Here is a 24,781-nt window from a genome sequence, read left to right as displayed (position 1 = left end):
GTGAAAGAGGGGAGATGGAGCTGAGATGTGGGGAAGAAGTTCTTTGCTGTGAGGGTGGTGAGAGCCTGGCCCAGGTTGCCCAGAGAAGCTGTGGCTGCCCCATCCCTGGAGGGGTTCAAGGCCAGGTTGGAGGGGGCTTGGAGCAACCTGGTCTGGTGGGAGGTGTCCCTGCCCAGGGCAGGGGGTGGCACTGGGTGGTCTTTAAGGTCCCTTCCAACCCAAACCATTCTGTGATTCTTTGCTGTCAGAGTCCTGAGTGGGGCTAGAACAGGGTGAGAGGAGCCACTCCTGAGGTTAGAGACATATGCAGAGGTCTCTACAGATGTAAGAGAATCCCCCATATGCTGAGGTTTTCAGACGTCAGCTCCTTACATCCTTGCTCTGAGCTGCTCTGAAAACCTTAACCGTGTGTTTTCTGACTCCTGGAAAGTGAGAAGCTCCAAAACGTGTCCGTAGGTGATGAGGAATGGAGGGTGGCAGTCGGGCAGTATGAGTGTTTCAGTACAAGACATCGCCCAAGACACCGGTGTATTAAATCTCATCCAGAATACGGTGCCCGTGGCTTCGCACCGGCTACGGGAGCTGGAGGAGAACTCGCCCTTCCTCTGGCCCAGGGTGGGAAATTCCCAGCCCCATTTGCCCTGGATCTAACGCTTTGTGCCTTCGCCTTTCCTCATTTAGACGTGCAGAAACAGTACGAATGTGCCAATTTTGGCGAACAGGGAATCACGGTGGGCTGCTGGGACGTGTATCGGCACGACATCGACTGCCAGTGGATCGACATTACCGATGTCCCCCCCGGCGATTACCTCTTCCAGGTACGGGGGGAAAATGAGGGTTGGAGACTCTGCTGGTGCTTTTATCTTATCATTTAGGGATATTAAGGAACGTACCCCACTAGTTTATTTGTACATCTCCTACAGCGCTATAAAGCTCTGGTTACGAAAAGATAATATTCCCAGGAGACCTAAAAGATAAAGAATTTATCTAACAGGACAACGAAGTGTTACCAGGGCACCAAGTGATAAATCAGGGCCAAAACCAGCAATTTAGAGATGACAGTCTTAAGAAATCTGTGTCCACTTAATATGTGATGGTCCTACACAGTCCAGGTGCAGCTGAAGTCGTTAACATTACATATATATATATATATATACACACACAGCATCCTCCTCTTGTCTTGGACTAAGCTTTTGAGCTCTTTGTAAGCGACGTTCCCTTCACTTTGGGATTAAATAGTGCTTTTCTGGTGGTGTCTGCTCAGACGGTGCCTCCAGGCTGTTTTGTGCAGGTGGGTGGAGTGTGTGTGTGCCGGGGGGGGGGAATACTTTGGGTCTAAAACCAGCCGCTCAAATTGGAGAGGAGCGAAGGGAAAAGGAATTATTTCGGGCTGCGCTGCCGTCGTGTGAAACGGAGAGAAGGTGTTTGAGGGTCTGTCGTGGTGCACGGGGGAAGGTGTGATCTCCATCCGGCTTTAATCAAGTCGTTTCTCTCTCCTTGCAAAATGAGTTGGGTGGGTTTGTGGGTTTTTGTGTTTGTTTTTTTTTTTTTTTAACAGAAAAGCAACCCTAAGTATTAACGGTGTAATGAAAAAGCTGATTCCGTCTCAGTCTGACTCGGAAGCGTCACATCCCGTCCACCTTTAACTGACTTCATGCTCTCTCTCCCCAGGTTGTCATCAACCCCAACTACGAAGTTGCTGAATCGGATTATTCGAACAACGTGATGAAATGCAGGAGCCGGTACGACGGGCAGCGCATCTGGATGTACAACTGCCACATAGGTGAGAGCGGCTTCTCGGGGGCAGTTTAACGGCTGGTGGTGGGGATAATTAAGCTCCAGCACTGAGCCTTCGTTAGGAATTCTCTTAAGTTCTCAGCATGGAAAGATGGGATCCTGAGCCCGAACTCCACCGGTGCTGGTTCAGACCCCAAAGCTTCTCGTGTCTTGAAAAGCAAACAGGAATAGTGACGGGTGAAGCAGAGCTGGGGAGATCCCTCTGCTCAAACCAGAAATGAAAATTCTCTGCCCTCCCTCCAGCGAGAGGGAAAAATGGGCATTTTCTTGAATACACATAAAATGTTCTCATTTGGAATTGCTTCTTTTTTTGGTCTTGGAAATATCAAAGCCAAACCAGTTTAAATTTGCATTAAAAGTCAATTGTTCAGACCATTTTAAAATGGAATTAACTTGGGGGCTTTGGGAGATAAACTGCTTTTAACACAGAAAATAGATTAATAGCAAGGGCCTGCCGACCTTCAAATAAAAGCAGCGGAGATGACAACTTCCAGAACCAGCTGAAGTCCTTCAAGGAGTGTTTTTCCTGAAAAAGTTCCATGTTACTCCTGATTTCCCTCATTAATTTGTTTGTTTTTTTTAAAAAAATACTTGTCACGACCTAGTTCAGAAAAACCAAACCCACTTCATTTGGATAAACAGGTGCTTAAGTGCTGGATGGGCTCTCCAGCTGAGCCTGAAAATATTTCTATTTAAAGCTAATTGTATTTAGCTTCCATTGTGTCTCAGCTGGCAAAAAGCAAGGGCATGGTCCTATTCAAGGAGTAAACGGCCCCCTCTTACCATCAGCCTCGAGGAGATCATTTCACAGGTCCTGCTACAAAAAGATCAGCAGTGAAATGGCGGGTGGTTTGTAATCTGCTCTTCCAAATACATAAAAGGACTTTTGGCTATTCCAATTATGGCAAAATTTAATTAATACTTAAATTAAAGAGAAGAGAAGGCTCCAGGGAGACCTTAGAGTCCCTTCCAGTCCCTCAAGTGGCTCCAGGAAAGCTGGGGAGGGACTCTTGATCAGGGAGGGAGGGGCACAGGATGAGGAGTAATGGCTTCAAACTGGAAGAGGGGAGATTGAGATGGGATCTGGGGAAGAAATTTTTCACTCTGAGGGTGGTGAGAGCCTGGCCCAGGTTGCCCAGAGAAGCTGTGGCTGCCCCATCCCTGGAGGGGTTCAAGGCCAGGTTGGAGGGGGCTTGGAGCAACCTGGTCTGGTGGGAGGTGTCCCTGCCCAGGGCAGGGGGTGGGATGGGATGGTCTTTAAGGTCCCTTCCAACCCAAACCATTAGGTGAAATTAATTAACCCAGGAAAATCTTTGCTGTTCTAATATTTGCTTTGAGCCCTTCGTTTTCACAGCACCTCCTGCAGATCACACAAAGCCCGGGCTGTTCTCTGCTGGGGGGTGGTTACAACCTGCCTTCGCTGCCTCCCGCTCAGCCCTGGGTTCCTTCTCTCGCCCCTGCAGGTGGCTCCTTCAGCGAGGAAACGGAACAGAAGTTCGATCACTTCAGCGGACTCACAAATAACAGGGTGTCCACCCGATAGACCCGCGGCGCCTCCCACCCCACTATTTAAAGAAGCGAGGGTTCCCGCTTCGGTGATTTCCCAAACCACTGCACAAACCCCAAAAGAAATCAAGCAAATAAATCAAACTCTAAATTAGCAAGGTAAATTATTTTCTAAAGCTGCCTTCCTTCCCAGTTTAGGTGCTCGGACCACCACGTGGCTCCTGTAACTCCAGTCCCTACCGCTGGGGAGTTAAGAGCAGGCTTTGAAACTCTACTTGGCTCCGTATTTTCCCCATTCCAACCTTCTCCACAAAGATTTCTCCCTCCACTTTGCAGCACCGGCTTTATTCCCAGGCTGCAGCAAGCACAATTTGCCTCTGTTTGGGTACCGACAGCCTAAATATGTCTTTACCGTTCATTTTCTTCATCAAAGGCATTAATCTTTGGTATCTTTAAGCTCTTTGACTCAAGCTTGAACGCACCGTTGATGCAAACGCCTCCATTTGTGACGCTCTTCCTCAGAACCGCCGTGTCCTTACTCCGTTTTAGCCAAGAAATACGGGAAAAGGGGGGAGGGGGGGGGAAGGGAAATAAAATTGGAGCAGCTTTTTCTGAGCAGAACAGTATAAAGCGTTAATTTAATACTGCAGCAAAACTCTTGTACTCAACAATCGCCTCCCCACACAATCTCCCGAGCGGAGCAGCTAACGCAGGACTGAGTTCTCCGAGGGCATCAGGGCTCCAGGAAGCTCCAACCGCCCTTGGAACACGGAGAACTTTGGAGATGGGAGGAGAACTCTGGAGATGGAGAAGAACTCTGGAGATGGGAGAAGAACTCTGGAGATCTCCCGCTGCTGAGTCCGCGCCGGGCTGTGACTGTGACGGCAGTAAGCTACTCACCCAACAGATTCTACGCACGCTCAAATATTACCTGGATATTCACTCTTGTCTCTTCTTTCGAGGATGAATTTAGTTTAAGGCATTGTATCACTGAACCTTACAGAGGTAACGTCATGGCTTTCATCATCAGGGACCCGGAGCTGTGCTCTCACAGACCCGCCTGTGTAAGCTGTCTTTAAAAGGATTGATTTTTTTTACGCTCGGTAAATTCCTAATGGTGCTGAGCGCGTTCCTCTGTTTGTTTGAGGACGCGCGTTGCTACAGATTTTCACACACGGCTACTTGAATAAAAATATTTTACCCAGAAAAAAAAAAAAAAAAAAAAAGGTTTTAGATGCCATTTGTGTATTTTTCTACTCCATCGAAGTTTGCAATTCCTGGAACTGAAATTGGTTTTCTCCCTCTGTGTCTGTACAGAAGACTCCTACAAGCCGCTACCGTTTAATACTTAGAGCTGCCCTTTTCGATCCACGGAGGGATTGAAAGCGGCTGCGTCCAACCCGTGCTCCCCGGAACCTCCCTCACAGGGCTGTTGTGAGGCTTAAAGAACCCAGAAGGCTCTTGCTAACGCCCGTCACGGGTATTTCTGTCGTTTAGCCCGTGGCCCGGATGGTGGCATCGAGCCAAGGTTTGGTTTGGTGGGGTTTTTTTTTGTTTTTTTTTTTAAGCCTACTGGAAGTTGGGAAACTCATTTTGTTCTCAGGATGCCGGACCGTGGGGGCAAAAGCAAAGTCTGAGCCGCGTCGGATGCTCCCTTGCTGCTGCCCCAACCAGGCGTTTGGAATTCCCCAAATCAGAACCCCCCCCCAAGTTCTGGTTTTCTTTTCCTCATCTTCCCCTCGCTGCCAGCGCGCCAAAGCGAGTCAGGCTCTTTGAACACAGTGTAAATAAGGAAAAACCCCGAAACTCACTTGCATTCAATGCTCGTGGGATATTTTAACAATAACCTTACAACAAATTAAACATTAAACAGAAGATTATTTTTTTTTTTTGACTCCTGCAGATGCCCTGCTCTTACAGCTGAATTTTGGCCAAGGTGATACAATTCCCTTACTCTAATTTTTTTGTTTGTTTGTTTAAATTATAGAGCAGGCTTTTCCCCAGTGAGTAACGGAGGCTTTGAAATAAAGCAGGGGAGGATGCTCTGCGGAACGAAGAGCCAGCAGCAGCCGCTCCCAAGGCTTGGCTCTCGTGCTCAGAATCTCCTCCGTCGTAAACTCTTCCCCTTCCCACCTTTAGAAAGAAAAGCCGGTGCCAATCCCTAAGAGAACATCCCTTTGGCAACTCACTGTTCCGCATGCAGTTTAATTTCACAGCCCGTGCTCATCTATACAGCGGGGATTATTTTTTTTTTTTGTGTGTGGTTTTAGCTGAGGTGGTTTATTCCTCCTGGTCCAAGCCTTCCGGCAGCAGCGCTTCGGTGCCCGAGAGCTCCTGCTGCTTGTGCTTCAGCCCCAAAGCCCTGGTCACCAGCCTCTTCGCCACCGCAGTGTCGGTCTGGGGCCTTTCTTTGGCGAGGTGAAGGAGTTCTGGGTAAAAAGGGGTGAAAAAAATCATGAAGTTAGTGCTTGTTCAGGAACAGTCTCGTGGCTAAACCTTAAGACTGGCAGAGAGAAGGGCTGATTTCGATTTGCTTAGTTCTTTTACAGAATTAGCCCAGCAAGAGCAAATCATTCTATCCCCATCCAATAAATTGCCTTTTCTTTTAGACAGATGTGCCTCCAGGGTTGTATTTAACATTTTTCAACAAGCCATTGGGCTGGGATTAAACTCCAGGCCCCTTCCGCAGCGCTAGAGAGAGAACTGTTTCCCTTTTTGCTTTCAGGAAGAGCTTCCCCGAAAATTCAGCACGTCCCCGGCCAAATTCAGCGAGTCCCATCTCTGAGAACAAAATGAAGGCGCCACTGAGTCCAACCATTTCTCCACGCACAGCAAAGATGGATCTTGATTTAGACTAATCAAACGCAGCCCTTTAAATCCTTAGAAAGCAGCAAGGAAAACAAAAAAAAAAATCTGCATTTTTTTTAAAAGAAAAACAGCTAAAAAATCTATGAGATGCTTTGGGAAAGCCCTTTAGGCAGTAACTCCCATTTTCCGGTCGACACCTGGCTCGTTACGGCTTCATTTTACAAGAAATAAATACACCCAAAACTTTACCAAGTCCACAATAATCTGGATTTAGCAATTATCTAATCATTTTATCCTATCAGCAACTGGCTGCAGATTCGTTATCCGGTTCGCAACGGGGGCTTTGCTTTGCTTTTTTTTTTTTCCCCGAAGTTTTTTATTAATAAAAGGCAGCCCGTGAGCAGCCTGAAGAAAAAGGGGCAGAGTCAAAGCATCCCCAGCTTGGGAAAGAAAACTGTCGCTCGCTCTTGACAAAGCTCAGAAAAAAATAATTAAAAAATAAATTAAAAAAAAAAAGAAGAGACACTGTCAGCTAATTAAGATCCCAATTTGTATTTGGAAAAAAAATAAAATTGAATACAAATGGAGTTTATATACGATGTTCCCCAGAAGGAGTTTATTATAACCTGATTCAGAAGCAACGAGAATCAGGGATGAGACCAGACGAGGCAGAGAGCGCAAAACTAAACCCCATTTTTTTTTTCGGACGTTTCATTTAAATCCATCCGTCTTAAAAACCTCAGGAATTTCTAACTGTGACAGTGTCCCTTTAAAGCGTTAATAGTGAAATTTGTTTCCACTGCGCCGTACTGTAGAAATAACAGTGGGGTTGTAGGTTCAGCAAAGTCTCTATCGCTACGAGATTCCCGGCATTTCGTTCCTGGGCCAAGGAGAACTGATTACACTATGATTTTTAAAAGGCAATGAAATAAATAAACCAATGTTAATGGCTAAGCTTAACAATTTCTTCCTTCACCTGATACTGAATAAAATTATGCCAACCACAAAACGTAACTGCTACTGGGTTTGTCTCATCTATTATCTTTAACTGGGCGGAATAAAAGGGTAGAGGAACTTATTGGGCAGGTTCAGGGCGTTTTCCCTTCCCACAATCACCGCTCCGGCCAAACCCCTCCGCTGGGAAACGCAGCCGGTTGTGAAAACTTCACAGGAGAGAAGCCATAATACAAGAAAACTAAGCCTGAATGTCAGCAAAGGGCTTAATTTCAGAGAAAACCAAAAGCAACGGGGTTTGATGCTTTTTTACTCAGTCCTCGTATGGAAGGGAGAAAGAGTGACTGAAAACTGGAGCGTAGGTGGCAGCCGGGGTGTAAATATATTTAAGTAGTGTATAATCTAGTCTCCTTCTGCAAATTTGGCATCGGCTTCACCTCTGCCAACCACTCACTGCTGCGAACAGGCAGAAACCAGCAGCACCCATGCAGGAACTTGTAACAGGTTGGCTGAAAACCTTGGAAATAAAAAAATAACGCAACTACCAAAGACGCTACACAACGGCTCCCCGTCCTCCACTGCCAATAAAGCTGTGAAAAAAAAACCCCAAAACAACCAAAACACGCTGATCCTTAATATATATCCTTGTCAGGATCTAGAAGACCGGTAAACCAAGAAATAATACTAATAATAATTAAAAAAGAGATTGTCTTACTCGGTCGCTGAAATGCCTTGGTCTTTGACTGCTTTGTTGCGTGGATCAGCGGTCGGATCTTTAACGAAGGATAACGTCGCCCCAGGGCCTGAGATGCTGCAAAGAACGAAGATTGCTGGAATTAGCAGACCGAATTTTGGTGGCTTTAATAATAAAAACCAGTCCACGGTACAGTGACACCAAAGAATTTGAGCTTCGGCTCAAATATCCCCAGAATAAAACACTAAACTCTTTCTGGTCACCTCAGGCTGACATCACGCATTCCTGGCACAGGAACAGTCCCAGGAAAAGATAAACGTGTTTTAAAAAGACTAAATCCCAACAAAAAAAGCATAATCTTTTGGTCTACACATGTTGCTGGATGGAAAGGGCTGGCTCTGACCTGAGATGGGGGTGTTTTTCCCCCCCTGAGAAGGTCAGGTCACCAGGAGGCTCCATCTCTGACCACTCGGAAGGTCCCCAACAGGTTACTGTAGGTTTGCAGGAATTTTGTCTCGTTACAAAGAGAAAAAGAAATCACAAAGTAGTAAACCAGATGAATTTCTAGAAACGTGGTGTGGATCACTCTGTAAACAAAAGGCGCCCTGGTAATTATCCATGCCAATTATCACGGAATCACGGAATTGTCAGAGTTGGAAGGGACCTCTAGAGATCATCCAGTCCAACTCCCCTGCTAAAGCAGGGTTGCCCAGAGCACATCACTCAGGGCTGCATCCAGGCGGGGCTTGAAGATCTCCAGAGAAGGGGACTCCACACCCTCCCTGGGCAGCCTGTTCCAGGGCTCTGCCACCCTCACCAGAAAGAAGTTCTTCCTCATATTTGAATGGAAATTCCCATGTTCCAGCTTGTGCCCGTTGCCCCTCGTCCTGTCACTGGGAACCACTGAAAAGAGTCCGGCTCCATCCTCCTTCAACCCACCCTTTAGGTACTTATAAGCATTAATAAGGTCTCCCCTCAGCCTTCTCTTCTCCAGGCTAAAGAGCCCCAGCTCTCTCAGCCTTTCCTCATTAAAAACCTGCCGTTCTGGCAAAGCCGAGTTTCCACCCAACACACAGCAATTCCAGCTCCTCGAGCCTCAAAAGCCTTTCAGGTCTGAAGGGACAGAGGCGATGGACCATAAACCGCCTTTGGTACCAGCTTCGCCCGAGCGCAAGAACCACCAGAGGCACGTTGGGAACCCCGGCATCAGTGGGGGGGTCACTGTGAGAGGGCGGAGGAACCCCAGGGGGTCCCTCAATCCCACCAAGGGAGTCAGCGGTACCTGCGGAGGGGCTGGAGAAGATCCCCAGGGCGTGCGTATCGTCCACCCACTGGATTTTGAACCCGCTCTCACTAGAATGAGAAGACAACAGAGTAACGCTCATTAATACGACAGACAAAAAAACCCCACGGCGCCATAAAACCCATCACCCCGCCAGGGTTATCAAAAGCGTTCGGTATTTTTACGTGAACAGCCGGTGCTTTTCAAATACCCATTTGACACGAGGGGAAAGAAGGAAAGGAAGGCACAGAAGAACATTAAATGTGCCCCTTTCACGGCCACAGTCTACGATTTCCCCCCATCAGAAATCTCCTTTTCCTCTGAAGAAACCCTTGGCCAAAAACCAACCTCAATTTCAGGGACTTTCTTGCAACAGAAAAACATCACTTGGCATCTCCGCAGCGCTTTACAAACGCTGCCCCGTCCCTCAGGCACCGACAACGAAAAGCCAGTGGTTTATAGAAGCGGTTTCCAGAGCCCGGGGTGAAGAGAGCGATGTGAAAATCTAATAAAGCACCAGTGGAAAAATGTGAGTTTGGGAGCGGGGAGTTCAAAAGATTTTCCTGCAGCAGAGGAAATACAAATCCAATCGACTGCTCCCATCGGATCCGTCAGCCTCCAGCTCGGTTTCGCTCTCCCAGGCAGTGGAAAAACACAGGAGAGGAAACACAGACAACAGACAGCGGCTTCTTCAGGATGTAAATCGTGGGGTTTAGTTTAAGGGATCCGTAGAGGTGAAGCATTCCCATCTAATCCCCAGGAATAGGAGGAGAGGAGGAGGAGGATGGTGGGAGGGAAAAGGGGGAAGAGGTGCCACGGGCACGGTGTGGGAGCGACACAGTCAGAGCCGCAGCGAGCACCGTTTATCGCTAACGAAGGGTTGAACTTTGTCCCGACCCCGCTCCTAATCCAACGTCACTCCCTCAGGCACAAGGCTCCCTTCCCAATATTTACATAATAAATCTCATCTCCAGCAGCAGGATCGAGCCCTTTTTTCTTGCAAAGATTTATGCAAGCGTGTAATTTCACGTAGGTAATTTCAGCGGGAGGCAGTAACGAAGCAGCTCGTAGGGAGCCCCTAAAGACTCTCACCGAAGCCAGAGCAGCAGGAAGGAACCTGCACGTCGATACCTGCGCGTGTGACACAGCCCCCCAGAACCCGGCGTGTTTTAAACCACGCACAAACCGCGGGAAAGCGTCCTTTAAGGCACAGAAAATACTCAAAATTCAAAATTCACCAGATTGCGTCGTGCGTTCCGGTGCGAACGCGGCTCCCTTGACGCGCTCAGGCTCCCGGAGGTACTCACTGGAAATCCGCGAAGGCTTCCAACAGGTTCTCCGTTTTCAGCGACGGGGAGAAGTCATAGATTTCAGTTACGTGGCCAAAATCCCCCTCGCTGAGCTGCGCCTCTCCGTAGCTGGAATAATCCATGCTGATCTTCTCGATGCTGATGTCCTTCACGGTTAAATAACCCACAATCTGAGAATATTAAAAAAAAAAAAAAAAAAAGGATTAAAAAAATAATAGTAATAATCAGACAAGGTTTCCCTTCAAAGAGCAACCCTCCAGGGCCCCGCCTCGCTCCCTGCAAACCACTTCTGTGGCCACAACAGGTTCCGCAGCCCCGGGACAGGGACCTTCCTCCCAGGGATTAATGGTTTCCCCTCGGGCCAACTCCTCTTTTCCCCAAAGTCACTCCCCATGGCAAAACCCACAGCAAAAACCCTACCTCTGCCAGGAGCTCCGCCGTACAGTCCTCCTCCAGACTGCTCTGCTCACGGACCGCCACATTCTCCTCTTTATGGCCTGTGGACAAGTGAAGATCTCGCCACAAGGCATCGGCCAAGCCCGAACGCTCCTTCTCCTCCTCCTCTTCTTCTTCTCCAGGCACCTTCCTGTGGGGGTTCTGCCCAGGAGCACCCACCCAGGGCTCGCTCTGGTCCTCAGGAGGTGATGGGTGGGCACCACGGACCAGCTCAGGTTCTGGGGCTTCTGGGGGCTTCTGGTGATGCTCCACCTGGACAATGCCAGGACACTCTTCATCTTGGCTCTCCAGTTGGGAGAAACTCTGGCCTCCCTCCGCCGTGCCGGCATTCACAAAGTCCTCACCCCGTTCTTCAGGCGGTGACACATTTCTGCTGCTCTTATCTTGGTTTTCCAGCACCACCGGCGTGCTCAACTCCGCCGCAGCCGGGTCCGGGCAGCAGTTACTGCTGCGAGGTTCCGATAGGGAGGAGGTTTTGCCACTATCCCAACTGGTTTGGTCTTCACCTCGCAGCTGGCACGGGGTTTCACTGCTTTCTGGTGTGATGGCGCTGCTGCTCTCGTCTTGCTCTTCTGCTTCAGGTGGGTTTTTGTTGTGTACAGAAGAAAAGGAATCTGAACAGTCTTTATCCCGACTTTCCTGCCCAGAGGAATCATTCCTGTTCTCTGATGAGGGGCCACCCGTATGGCACGGAGGACATTCATCGTTTGTGCCATCCTTATTTTTACCTGAAACCCACTCTTTTCCAGGCTCCTCTCCCTTGCCAAGGGCCACGGAGACATGACCTGGGCTGCCTTCAGACCCACCCAGCTCCTCCTGGGTGTCCTTGGCTGAAGCTTTAGGGCAAATCTCTTCTTCTTGTGCTACGTCCCCACCTGACTCGGTGACAGCCACCACCCGGCTCTCCTGCTCCCCCCATTCCGCCTTCTTGCGCATGGCCTTGGGGACGTACAGGGCTTTATCTGGTTTCCTCCAGGGTGGCCTTTTGATCCTTCCAGACCCCACGCAGGCTCGGGAGTTGTCACCGTGCGCCTCCCCGCCGTGTCGCAGCCTGCCCCCTCGGCCCCCCCGGCCCCAGGGCTGCGGAGCTCGGTGTGGTCTGGGTGGGTTGTTGCTGGGTTTTTGGTCACTGGTCTCACTGGGCAGCCTGGGATCGAGAGAACAGCACAGTGTGAGCGGGGAGAAGAGGAACCCACGTAACATGAGAGGAGGCCACGGAGATGCTGGGAGGGCTGGAGCCCCTCTGCTGGGAGGACAGGCTGAGAGAGTTGGGGTTGTTCAGCCTGGAGAAGAGAAGGCTCCGGGGAGACCTTGGAGCCCCTTCCAGTCCCTCAAGGGGCTCCAGGAAAGCTGGGGAGGGACTCTGGATGAGGGAGGGGAGCCCTAGGAGGAGGGGGAAGGGTTTGACACTGAAAGAGGGGAGATGGAGCTGAGATGTGGGGAAGAAGTTCTTTGCTGTGAGGGTGGTGAGAGCCTGGCCCAGGTTGCCCCGAGAAGCTGTGGCTGCTCCATCCCTGGAGGGGTTCAAGGCCAGGTTGGAGGGGGCTTGGAGCAACCTGGTCTGGTGGGAGGTGTCCCTGCCCATGGAAAGGGTTTGGAACAAGGTGGTCTTTAAGGTCCCTTCCAACCCAAACCATTCTAGGATTCTATGAACATACATTTGTAAAAGAGAGAGATGAGGAAAAGCATCAAATCCACATAGACAGAGGGAAAAAAAGAGCCTCTACTTCCTTCATAACTGCATAATATCAATAACAGACATAGTCCTCTGTGGAGAAGCACCACGCAAACTTCACGCTCGTGAGCTTGAACAAAAACCCCGTGGCCACTGGAAGAGAAGCACCATTAGAGCTACCGCCCTGTACCTCACGGCCGAGTGACAAATGACCGTCCTCCTCCTCCATCCTTCTCCCACAGAAAAGCTGCTCAACAAATCCACGTTGTCCACGGTCCGGTGGATCAGGTACCGGAGGCGACTGGACAGAGGCGGGAAGAGGAGCACTCTGAAAAGAGAAAGGGGATCGGGGTGGGGGGTCAGCAACGGGCAAGAAGGAAAAGGACAGGACCAGAGCAAGGATTTATTAAAGCCTCTTCCCCAAGTCATTCCCAGTGTAGGGTTTAAATCCAAGCCAAAAGCCAGGCAGGATTTTGTGATATTAAGGAACCAAGATCCCTTCTCCGTCCGAGATGCCCAGACACGCTCGATTCGCTCATAGCACCGGGAGCAGCTGGGACTGACTGGTCCCAGGACTCTCATTCCTGCCAGTATCCGTGCTGGGAATGGCTGGAAATCACCAGCAGAGGGCTGTTAGGGGTCCCCTTCCTCCCAGTCCCAGTGCGCTCCAGAAACCAACAACTAAAAGAACGTGCACGGATGAATAAACATCACATTCATGGCATTTAGGCACATTTTTACAATTCTGGTTTCGTTCCTGAGCTTTTGACATTGGCACCGAGACTTTCTCTACCAAACTTTTTTTTTTTTTTTTTTAAAAAAAGCAATGAAACAAATATTTAAGGTCATTACAAGCTGGCAGGAAGCTGAACTAAGCAATCCCACCCCTGCTCCTGTCTGACACCTGCTTTTTTGGCCATCTTAAGGGCTTCAAAGGTCACTGGACCAGGGACTGGGTCCAGTTAAATCCAGCCTGGCCAAAGAAAAACACCGCAGCATTCCAAGGTGACGGAGATCCCTGCCATGGAGGAGGATCCGTCGCGCAGGAAACCCTCAGCAGAGAGGGGAAACGGAACAGTTTGATTACGAAACTGTTCATTCTAACTCATGGGGCTGGCTAGCGGGGGCTGAGCAGTGGCTAGTGGGGCCTGAGCAGTGGCTAGTGGGGGCTGGCACAAAAGCCACCAGGGTCCAAAAACAACTCTGCTGGAGCAAATGTCAAGAAACGTAGTGACAGGACAAGGGTAATGGTTTTAAATTGGAAGAGGGAAGATTTAGATTAGATACCAGGAGGAAATTCTTTCCTGTGAGGGTGGTGAGGCACTGGAACAGGTTGCCCAGGGAAGTTGTGGCTGCCCCATCCCTGGAGGGGTTCAAGGCCAGGTTGGAGGGGGCTTGGAGCAACCTGCTCTAGTGGAGGTGTCCCTGCCCAGGGCAGGGGGGTTGGAACTCGATGATCTTTAAGGTCCCTTCCAACTCTAACCCTTCTATGATTCTATGAATGCGAACGGAGAAGCGGGCACAGCAGAAACCCAGCCGGTGTTTTCCACCCAATGCAAGCAGTGACAAGCATCACAAGGTACCATCGCTCCTGGAGCGACACGTGCCACCACCCAGGGACTTTGTGCACCAGAGGGGAGCGGGTCACCCCACGCGAAGACCCCTCCTCTGCCCACCTGTGGTGCTGCCCCTGCTGCATGAAGTGCTCCAGCTCCTCCGTGATCCTGCCCACGAACTCATCCTCGTTGGGCGAGAGGAAGACGCCGTCCATGCAGCGCAGCGCCAGGGTGGCAGCAATCGAGAGGCCTGTGGAGGGGACAAGGGACACATGGAGAGCCAGCTGCAAGGTCCCCGGTCCCACAGGGAGGGGGCAACATCTCTGCAAAGCTGGTCCTAGCACCCAAAACCTGGCCCCAGCACCTCCTACGCAGCTGAATGCAGCCAGCTTCACCCCATCCCTCTCCCTCTGCACCCCCAGCACCTGTGGGGCTCTGGGCACCCCTCGACTGCCCTGTGCACCCCGTTACCCCCTTCCCTCTGCACCCCCAGCACCCTATGTTGCTCTGTGCACCCCGTTACCCCTTCCCTCTGCAACACCAGCACCCTGTGGGGATCCGGGCACCCCTCAACTGCCCTGTGCACCCCATTACCCCCTTCCATCTGCACCCCCAGCACCCTGTGGGGCTCTGGGCACCCCTCAACTGCCCTATGCACCCCATTACCCCCTTCCATCTGCACCCCCAGCACCCTGTGGGGCTCTGGGCACCCCTCAACTGCCCTATGCACCCCATTACCCCCTTCCCTCTGTACCCCCAGCACCATGTACTGCCTTTTACACCCTATTACCCCCCATCCCTGTGCACCCCCAGCACCCCATGCTGCTCTGTGCACCCCACTGCACCCCATCCCTCTCCTTCTGCTCCCCCAGCACCCTATATGGCTCCATGCACCCCTCGACTGCCCTGTGCACCCCGTCACCCCCTTCCCTCTGCACCCCCAGCACCATGTGCTGCCTTTTGCACCCTGTTACTCCCCATCCCTGTGCACCCCCAGCACCCCATGCTGCTCTGTGCACCCCTCAAAACCCCTGGGCGCTCTCTCCTACTCTGTGCACCCTGGTACCCCCCTCCTTATGCACCCTGTGCTGCACCGTGCACCCCCAGCGCCCCATATGGCTCTGTGCACCCCTCGACACCCCTGTGCACCCCGTTACCCCACCCCGTGCCCCCCCCAGCACCCCGTGTGGCTCCGTGCACGCCGTTACCCCCACCCCATGCCCCCCCAGCCCCTTCAGCAGCCATGGGCCCTGCTTCCCCCCCCCCTTCCTTCTTCCCCCCCACCAGCACCACGTGCTCCCTTCTGCACCCTATTACCCCCCACTCCCGCGCACCCCCAGCTCCCCCGCACACCCCCAGACCCTCTCTCGGTGCACCCCCCCGGGTGGCTCCGTCCTGTTCCCCCCCCCAACTCCCGGCCGGGCCCCCCCCCGCCGCCGCTCTCACCGCCAGGCCCGGCCCAGCGTCGGTTCCCGGTGCGGCGCCTGCGCCCGGCCCCGGCTCCTCCCGCAACGCCCCGGCTCCTCCCCGGCTCCTCCCCGCGTCCCGCAACGCTTCGCACCGGCTCCGGATCCTCCGGCCCCAGCTTCTCCCGCAACGCCCCGCACCGGCCCCGGCTCCCCCCTGCTCCTTCCACCCCCCGCACCGGCCCCAGCTCCTCCCGCACTGCCTCGCACCGCCTCCCCCCACCCCCGGCTCCTCCCGCCGCCCCGCAACGCCCCGCACCGGCCCCGGCTCCCCCCTGCTCCTCCCGCCGCCTCGCAACGGCCCTGGCTCGCCCCTGCTCCTCCCGCCCCCCCCCCCGCAAAGCTTTGCTCCGGCACCGGCTTCTCCCGCAACGCCCCACACCAGCCCCGGCTCCCCCCCTGCTCCTTCCGATGCCCCGCAATGCTCCGCACCGGCCCCGGCTCCCCCCGCACCGGCCCCGGCTCCCTCCTGTTCCCCCCGCCGCTCCGCAACACCCCGCACCGGCCCCGGCTCCTCCCGCAACGCTCGGCACCAGAGCCGCACCGGTTCCCCCCGCACCGGCTCTGGCTCCCCCCTGCTCCCCCCGCCGCCCCGCAACGCCCCCGGCTCCTCCCGCACGGGAGCCGCCCCCGGGCCCCGCCGCCACTCGCACATGGGGAAAAAAAAAAGCAGTTTTCCCCACACAGGCGGCAGCCCCGACCCCCGGGGAGGGGAAAAAAAGGGGGGGGGTCTCAGGGGTAAACCCACGCGTGTCCAGATGGGGACACAGGGGCAGCTCCCCCGGGGGGGTATGCGGGTGCTGGGGGCACCGCACGTGGCCCCAAAACACCAAATCTTGCAAAAAAACCCCTATTGATGGTAAACTCACCCCAGTCCCTGGCAGCTCACAGGGGCAGATACCGCCCGGAAGAGCTTTTAAGTTGGGAAATCATCTACTTGCTCTTTTTCCTTAGCCCAATTTCCTTATAAATCAACCTTTTTTTCCCCCCATAACAGCTGGAAATAAATACTAATACTTTTCCAAAAACCACAGATTCCTCCCGCCAAAAGCGCCAGGGTTTTTACCCATTTTTAGCCATTCTTCGGGAGACCGTGGCACAGTCAGAAGAAGCCTCTGACGCCGAGAGAGAGAGTTTTGGGATGACTAAGCGGAGATTTGGGCCTTTCAAGAGCACCAGGTGAAGCCCATGAGACTTACAGGTGCTCCGAAGGAGGCTCCTAATTTCACATTCCTTCCTTAATGAGTTAATGCATCCATCCTGGGGAGGGGGGAAGGGGACACACTTGGCCCCGGGGTGACAGTTTCTGGAAGAATAAGGGTCTCAAGAATTGAAAATATTGGACAGAGCAGAGAAAAGGGAAGCATGGCATCGACTGACCACTTTTCCAGGGTGTTATCTGTCCCCCAGCTCAGTGCAGATGTCCCCGATGGTCACTCCATGGCCCCGAGCTGCTCCCAGCTGAGAAATCACTGCTGTTCGGTGCGGGAGCAAGATCCATGAAAACAAACCACGCGGTTCATTAGTGAGATGCTCAAAGGTAACTAACGATCCTTATTATGTAGGAGCAGGAAAGGACCACGTCTGGGCTCCTTCAGGTGCTCCAGGCACTTGGAGAGACACGTGAAGTCTGAGGCAGCAGACCTGGTCCATCAGAGCCATCTCCACGCTGATGCAGGGAGACATCCCGGCCTTCCTTTCACAAAATCATCCTCCTCCTCCTCCTCGGTAGGGTTAATCCCTCCTGCCTCCTCCCCGCCCCCCCCCCCCCCAATCTTTAGCTGACTGATTGCTCGAAATTACCATATAGATTGAGAAAGCCAGGCCTGTGATTTCTCAAGAGTTTCTGCCAGGCTCCTCCGAGGACCTGGAGACCCTCATCCAGTCCTTCACCCCTTGGAGACCAGCCCTGGCCTCTGCCTGATGAGAAGAGCAGCCGATGTTTCTGATTTGAAAGCAAAGTCAAGCAAGACAGCACCCTGCACCCCGTCCCCCTCCCTTATCCCCCTTTTCTCCGCTAAATCCGTTCCCCCAAAACCTGAAAAATCACTTCAAGGGCAACATCCATCCCTTGCCCCACATTTTCCCTCCAAGTTGGGAAAGGAGGAGCGGGCACGACCTCTGCTGCAGCAATTGCACCAACAAGTTAATTCCCGGAGCGTTCCTGTCGGCCCCAGGACACAATAAAACGAGCATTGATTTTGTGATTGCACAGAGTAAGACATCGCCCTCTTCCCAGCCTTTCAGCTTCCTTTCTAACCTACACGGACACGAGCAGGGTCTCACGGTTTCCAGCCTGGGTTGGAGACACAAAAGCCCTGCTCTTCTTTTTTCCTCTAGAGCCAGGCTGAGATGACCAGCCCCAAACACAAGACCAGCAGCACAGGCTTCCAGAACAGGAGCTACCTCCACTGCAAACCAGAGTCAGGGCATGTCAGGGCCATGGAGATGCTGGGAGGGCTGGAGCCCCTGTGCTGGGAGGACAGGCTGAGAGAGTTGGGGGGGTTCAGCCTGGAGAAGAGAAGGCTCCGGGGAGACCTTGGAGCCCCTTCCAGTCCCTCAAGGGGCTCCAGGAAAGCTGGGGAGGGACTCTGGATGAGGGAGGGGAGCCCTAGGAGGAGGGGGAAGGGTTTGACAGTGAAAGAGGGGAGATGGAGCTGAGATGTGGGGAAGAAGTTCTTTGCTGTGAGGGTGGTGAGAGCCTGGCCCAGGTTGCCCAGAGAAGCTGTGGCTGCCCCATCCCTGGAGGGGTTCAAGGCCAGGTTGGAGGGGGCTTGGAGCAACCTGGTCTGGTGGGAGGTGTCCCTGCCCAGGGCAGGGGGTGGCCCTTGATTATCTTTAAGGTCCCTTCCCACCCAAACCATTCTATGATTCATGTGGTAGCCACCATCCTGGGTCTGCAAGCCCAGCAGCCAGCACCCACATGGCCCTGGGTGGCAGCAGACCCCCGCTTACACCGCTGCTGGCATTTACCTCTGAGCAGAGATGAACCACGGACTGTTCTCTCCACAGCAGACTCTCCAGCAGCAGTTTTGGGCAATCTGCGGCGTCTCCTGGTAACTGCGCTAAATTTTTCTGGGGTGCCGGTTGTTCATCATCGCAGCAGGAACTACACAGAGGGGGGAAAAGAAAAGAAGAAAAACCCTGCAGAGCTCAAAAGGAGCCAACAGCCCACGGCCAGAGGCTGGTCCCATAGGAGGATGGGACCACGCGTGCTGTGGCTTGAGAGAAATGGGATTTTTACCCATGCAGGGCTGAGGAATGGAGGGGGAGGTACAAGAGTGGGCAAAACACAGCAGTGAGGCACCGAGATCTGACCAGAGCAGGGGCCAAGGGCAGCTCGGAGCCCCTGTGCCCAGGAAGCCACATCTGTCCCTGGCCAGATGGCGTTTGTGCCCTCCCTCCCCAAACGCCTGCTTGGGAGCCGAGTCCCGGCCACCCCAACAGCTCACCTCTAAGTCACAACACGAGTCACATCAGCCCTGGAGCTCTCAGGATGGGCTACCAGCTGCTGCTGCCCCTTCTCTCTCAGGAGCAGCCTCCAATTTCCATTTAAATTGAGATTTTAATGCTTCTTTTCCCCTATTCCCTGCGTATCCAGGCTTAGTGAGTGACTTCGGACACTTGAGTTGTGCCTGCTGGGTCCTGGCTACCTCTCCTTAGTTAATGATCTCTCTTTTCACATAACCAGGCACCTAATGAGATAATTTTGGGACCCCAGGACCCCCACAGCAGCTGAGGGACACTCAGAGCATTAAAGATGCCAGTTTGTTACCTTATTCCACAAGCCAGCACGCAACAAATTGGATTTGAGTTCCTATTCACTCATTTTATTCTGCTCTAGACTGCTCAGGGCTTACAGCCTGAAAAGCCACCCCTCTTCACAACCTGTCTGCAGGGTGAGCCAACGCTGCTGCTCCCAATTCACCCCTGGCAAAAAAGCAGAGCTCCAGAAAGCAGACTGGGATTACAGGGCAGGGCCAGAGCTAAGCAACAGCACGTCTGAGTCCTGGCTCGCGGGATCCTGCACCGGGACCAGCCCCGGGTAGGGATTCATGGCACTCACCTCAAATACGGGCAGGGATGTTCTAGTGCGTGATGTGACTCAAGGATGGTCGGAGGAGGATGCTTCCCGGTGGAACTGCAGAGGAGACCTGTGCAGGAAACCCAAGGGAGGGGAAAAAGAGAACAACAGAGAAAAGAACCCCATTCTGAAGCTAGATAAGTTGTATTTCTGCCAAAGCAAGCCCAAGTTACACCATTTTGGGGCTGTCATCCAAAAGGTTTGTGACATGCAGAGGCCTGTTCCGCAACCTGGAAATTTGTGGTGTAGCTCATTGTCACCACCTCGTCTTTCCTGATGCGATGCCAGGACGGTATCAGCCACCTGCGTCACCGTAAAAGGTCCAGCCGAGGAGGCTGGTGCTCTGCACTGTTGGTAGAACAGCCCCAGTCCTTTGGAGCTGGGGACCGGGGCAGCGTTCCCCAACACAAATTAAATGCAGACAATAATTGGACCAAAAAAGGTTCATATCACCCTCTCCATTGTCTTGCTTTTGCAGGTTCACCCTGCAACTCATCATGGAATGGTTAGCATCATCACGGAATGGCATCTTTGATAACAGCAATCCATTAAGCTAATTGCTTTTCTCTGCTCTCTTTACAAGTAGTCATGGATTTAGCCCCAAAACTACGCCCCAAGATGAGTATCAGTAAACTCTGCAAAGCCAGGTGGGGGCAGGACAGTATTGCTTTGAAAAAAAAAAAAAAAAAAGCTGGGTATTCCGAGTCCTTCTCGCCACCAAGCCAGGAGTCCAGAAGTAAAGCACAACCACACACGTGCTCCAACACCTGCTTTTAGTCTGGGAAATCATTATATAGATTGCAGCGACATTCAAATGAGATCGGTGGCGTTGGGCCTCCTAGAAACACGCCAGAGGATCGTCCCCGTCCCAGAACAACTCCTCCTCCTCCAGTTTAGGCTCTGCCACCCTCCCAGAGCTGAAAAACCCCCAGACCATCTCAGTTTTGCCAACGAGCCACCGCTGCCGTCCGGGGAGATGGTTATAAATGAAGTTGAGCCTTATCAGTACTTCCCCCGAAAAATCCAAGCGTCGACCTTGGAGACACAGTGAGCTCTGCTCCCCTCCCACGCTGATTATGCTGTAACTTGACTATAATTGGGCTCTATTTAATAATTACCGTTACTCTGTAATTATCACTTTCTGATTTTTCTCTTTGTTAGCGTTTGCCGGGGAGGGAAGGGGGAGAGAGAGGCTTTTCTGCTATGCCAGAGAGCTAAAGATGTCTCCGATACAAGACGAGGTGGATGTGCCGCTCGCTGCGGCAGTGTTTAACCAGGCACCCATCAAAACACCTTTCTGAAGTCACTCGTGTCACAGCCGGGGGCTGTTCACTTGCTGTTCCTACCCCCAGCTAAGCAGACACAAGCTCCCATACGCACAGGAGGGGCTAATTAAAGAGTACAGGTGAGCAAGGAGTGCTTCTGAAGAAGCCATTATTATTGAAATGAGACAGCAAAGGGAGGCAGGATCCTTAATGAAATGGGGGAGGAAGGGAATTAGAGGGAGAACAAAGTAAAAGGGGGAAGAAACAGTCTAGGAAAAGGAGGGGGGGGACCTGCCTGGTGGGAGTTGTGGTGGAGGCGCAGAAACCAAAACAGCAATGTTCTTGCTTTAACATCTGCTTTTCTCCTCTGCCCTCACAGACTGAAGGGCTCAGACACGCTCATTCCCAAAGGCTTCGAGCAAACAGTCCAACATCCTGGGGGTAAAACACGGTTTATGTTCATCCTAGACTGCTCTCGCTGTGCATGTCCTGGCTTAGAGAGGCTAGTTCTTGCTCCGGGGGCCATAGCAGACCTTTAACATGCTGAATCCTTCCCTGCAACACGCTCCAGACAAGCTGCTGCCAAGCAGAGCCTTGGGGTTCCAGGAAAGGTGGCTGCGTGCTTGCCCAGACTTGCAGGATCATTTGCCCAAGCAACAGAGAGACAGTCATAGAATCATAGAATAGAAGGGTCCTTAAAGACCAGCCTGTCCCACCCCCTGCCCTGGGCAGGGACACCTCCCACCAGACCAGGTTGCTCCAAGCCCCCTCCAACCTGGCCTTGAACCCCTCCAGGGATGGGGCAGCCACAGCTTCTCTGGGCAACCTGGGCCAGGCTCTCACCACCCTCACAGCAAAGAACTTCTTCCCCACATCTCAGCTCCATCTCCCCTCTTTCACTGTCAAACCCTTCCCCCTCCTCCTGGGGCTCCCCTCCCTCATCCAGAGTCCCTCCCCAGCTTTCCTGGAGCCCCTTTAGGGACTGGAAGGGGCTACTGAAGAGCTGAGCTTAAGAGTTATCCTGCCAAGGTTGTTGCCTCCTTGCTGCCCATCCCACCAGAAATGTGGGTTTCCCAAGCTAAAGGTGCTTCCCAAAGCACCGTCCCACCGAGCACAAGGCGGCATTATCTAGTTTTGCCGGTGGCACTTATCACCAAGAAAGTAGTTGCCATTTGGCTTGTGCCCACTGAGCAGCCTTGGGCTGATGACCCTTTGGGCACAGGCAGTGGCAAAACCAGCCTCCCTCCCCACAAGCACAGCTGCTTTTTTACTTCATGGGCTGCAGAGGAGAGGCTCAACAGACCACACACAAGTCTTTGCTTTCTCGGCTGAAGTCACAAGGAAAGTGAAATTCAAGCCCTTGCGTTTTTGTCTTTTGCAGAAAGCATTTTTCCATGGGGTCAACTAGAGAGAGCAGTAACACAGCTCTCTGCTGCCCACCCGGGCTGGATCTGAAACCGAGCTACAAAACCCACACATCTGAACCCCCTGAGCCATCTGGAGAATCACTCTGGCTATTCCACACTTACTAACGCAAATTCCTGCCCAGAGTACAATATCCACGTAAACTGCTCAGAAAATAGGCAGCTGCAGTGGTGTCCCTGCTTCCATCTTTCCCCGAGACCATCCCACCACCCTTTTCCCAACCCTGTTCTCAATCGAATGCGTTGCTGGTGAAAGGTGTGATCTTCTCTAGTGAAACAGCCGTTTCACACTCCACGTGCATCACCGCAGGCAAGGCGTCGTGAGAGGGCTCCGAGACCTGAGAAACCTTCTCAAAGGCCACCTCGTGGCTTTCCATCTGCAGAGCAGCATGGGGGAGAAGCTGGGGGTAGCTGAGGGTCACCACTTCCTTCTGATAGGTGGTGTCATGGTGGTAGGAGACCAGCTCGTTGCTGAAGTTCACTGTCTCCACTGCATTGCTGGGGCAAAGGCAACCACAGCCCAAGATGGTGGCAAAAGCTCTCCGGAAATCTGCATTGAAGGCATAGATGATAGGATTGAGGGAAGAGTTGGCCCACCCGAACCAGACGAAGATGTTGAAGACAGTCTCGCTGACGCAAGGTAGCTCTCCTGGCTCGTGTAAGCCAAGATTACAGAAGGGCACCATGCAGTTGAGCACGAAGAAGGGCAGCCAGCAGAAGACAAAGACGCCCATGATGATGGAGAGGGTCTTGAGGACCTTGGTCTCCTTCTTGAAGGAGTTCTTCAGGGAGGCCTCGTGAGGGCAGTCGCTGCTGTGGCAGTTCTGGGCATGTTCCACTGCCCTCTCCAGGGATGAGATCCTGCGGATCTGCCGCTGGGCAATGCGGAAGATGCGGGTGTACGTCACAATCATGATGGCAACAGGGATGTAGAAGCTAATGAGGGAAGATGAGATGGCATAAGTCCTGCTGAGGCTGGAATCACAGTTCTCCTCCTCCCCTGTGACATTAAAACCTGGCTCCTGTTGGCTAAAGAGCTTACGATCCTTGTGCCACTTCAGCTGTACAGGGATGAAGGAAATCAAGAGGGACAGTAACCAAGCCACCCCGATCATGATGAAAGCCACACGCTGCGTCATCTTCCTCTCATAGCGGAAGGGGTTGGAAATGGCCCAGTAACGGTCCATGCTGATGATGCACAAATTGAGGATAGAAGCTGTGGAGCACATGATATCGAAAGCCACCCAAACGTCACAGAAAGCCCCAAAGGGCCAGAACCCCGCCACCTCGGTGGCAGCCTTCCAGGGCATCACCAGAACGGCCACAAAGAGGTCGGACACCGCCAAGGAGATAACGAAGAAATTGGTGACCTTAGAGCGCAAGTGTCTGAACTTGACCACAGCCACACACACCAGGGTGTTGCCCAGGAGTGTGGAGAGGATGAGAAGGAAAAGCAAAGTAGCTGTCACCATGCGGAAGGACAACTTGGAGTTCCCTTCCCCTGCCCAGCTCTTCCTACCGCTGGTGTCGTTGATCACATCCTGCCCGTCTCCTTCTGCGGAGGAGTAAAAACCATCCATGGGTTCTCCCCTTTGTTCCAGTCCCTCAAGAGGTTCCACGGCTGTTCAAGTCCCCATCAGCATCCAAAACCCCCTTTTTACTGCTCCACTGACCTCTCAGAAGCACCAACTGCCGTCCTCCCAGCTCTCACACCCAGTCAGAGAACCCAGCACAACGAAGAGTGCTTGAAGCTCTGATTCCTTTCCAAATCTCCTGCTGACAATGTGGTATTTGGTGGGGTTTTTTTCCCCTCCTGCCTCCCACCCCACTTTTCTTTCTTTGCAGCCTGTCGCTCACAAAGAGCCGGCACTCACCTCCGGCACTCGAGCGAGCTGGGAGGGCTTTGCTGCAAGCCTTCCTCCTCCTCCTCTCTCAGAAGCCCTTCATCTGTTGTTGACCTGGTGCCTGCTACAGAACTCCCAGTCGATCCCTTTTCTTCACTGGCCAGGCTGGGACTTGCTGCCGGATGTAACAGGGAATCAGACTCTCTCTACTCTTGCAGACAGACCTTCTCTGCTGGTGAAACAGGCTGCTCTGCTCTTCCCTCTGGATTTCACACAGGTGAGATCCTTCTCTGCCCGCATATCAGGTCCCCAACGCTGCAGGTGGGTCCCTCTGCAAGCCAAGAAGGACATTGGGAGCCCGCAGCCGGCAGGGTAAGTTGCTTGGGAATTAGGCGATAGGATTGAAGGGGTAAAATAATAAACAGTCAAGCGGGATTTGAGGGTCTTCAATGCAAATCAGGATGGAAATTTAGTGTGCTTGATCTCGGGATAAGAGACGCCTAAATTCACTGCACAGGCATTGAGATACATGACCCTAAACCAGTTACTCTCCCCACCCCGAGCTGCCCAGCTGCAAATGGTGCAAAACTGGCATTTACTTTATATGGCAAAATTCCTACAAGTTCACAGGCAAAAAACACAACGAAAAAAGAAAGCTCA

The 24,781-nt window shown here is 52.7% G+C and overlaps 3 protein-coding genes across 3 annotated transcripts in view; 1 reads left to right on the top strand and 2 right to left on the bottom strand.

The window, feature by feature from the left end:
- LOXL2 (lysyl oxidase like 2) overlaps positions 1-4,508 on the top strand; it is a 61,397-nt gene extending 56,889 nt beyond the window's left edge. Inside the window, exons 12-14 of the mRNA XM_074164125.1 lie at positions 682-818; positions 1,672-1,783; positions 3,261-4,508. Coding sequence (XP_074020226.1) covers positions 682-818; positions 1,672-1,783; positions 3,261-3,340 — 329 coding nt within the window. The 3' untranslated portion in view covers positions 3,341-4,508. The remainder of the gene's footprint in view (positions 1-681; positions 819-1,671; positions 1,784-3,260) is intronic.
- Positions 4,509-5,116: 608 nt separating this feature from the next.
- On the bottom strand, positions 5,117-15,514 carry R3HCC1 (R3H domain and coiled-coil containing 1). Its single transcript, XM_074164124.1, has 8 exons — positions 15,485-15,514; positions 14,159-14,288; positions 12,673-12,810; positions 10,772-11,954; positions 10,349-10,521; positions 9,042-9,112; positions 7,781-7,876; positions 5,117-5,732 (listed from the first exon to the last, which is right to left on the bottom strand). The coding sequence occupies exons 2-8, from the start codon at positions 14,251-14,253 to the stop codon at positions 5,584-5,586; spliced, it is 1,905 nt and encodes a 634-aa protein (XP_074020225.1). The 5' UTR covers positions 14,254-14,288; positions 15,485-15,514; the 3' UTR covers positions 5,117-5,583.
- A 6,993-nt stretch (positions 15,515-22,507) lies between these two features.
- LOC141475720 (D(1) dopamine receptor-like) lies at positions 22,508-23,857 on the bottom strand. Its single transcript, XM_074164205.1, has one exon. It carries the CDS (start codon positions 23,855-23,857, stop codon positions 22,508-22,510), a length of 1,350 nt encoding a protein of 449 aa, XP_074020306.1.
- Between the last annotated feature and the right edge of the window lie 924 nt (positions 23,858-24,781).

The sequence above is a fragment of the Numenius arquata genome, chromosome 26 (assembly GCF_964106895.1).
Source record: "Numenius arquata chromosome 26, bNumArq3.hap1.1, whole genome shotgun sequence".
NCBI lineage: Eukaryota > Metazoa > Chordata > Aves > Charadriiformes > Scolopacidae > Numenius > Numenius arquata.
This window is presented reverse-complemented; position numbering and strand designations above follow the sequence as displayed.

Bases quoted from the DNA above. Each gene is read 5' to 3' on its own strand.
- R3HCC1 (XM_074164124.1), bottom strand. From the start codon at position 14,253: ATGGACGGCGTCTTCCTCTCGCCCAACGAGGATGAGTTCGTGGGCAGG. The intron at 7,877-9,041 runs GTACCGCTGACT...CGTTCTTTGCAG, and splicing joins CTTCTCCAGCCCCTCCGCAG to CATCTCAGGCCCTGGGGCGA. The intron at 5,733-7,780 runs GTAAGACAATCT...CTTTTTACCCAG, and splicing joins CAAGGCATTTCAGCGACCGA to AACTCCTTCACCTCGCCAAA.
- LOC141475720 (XM_074164205.1), bottom strand. From the start codon at position 23,857: ATGGATGGTTTTTACTCCTCCGCAGAAGGAGACGGGCAGGATGTGATC.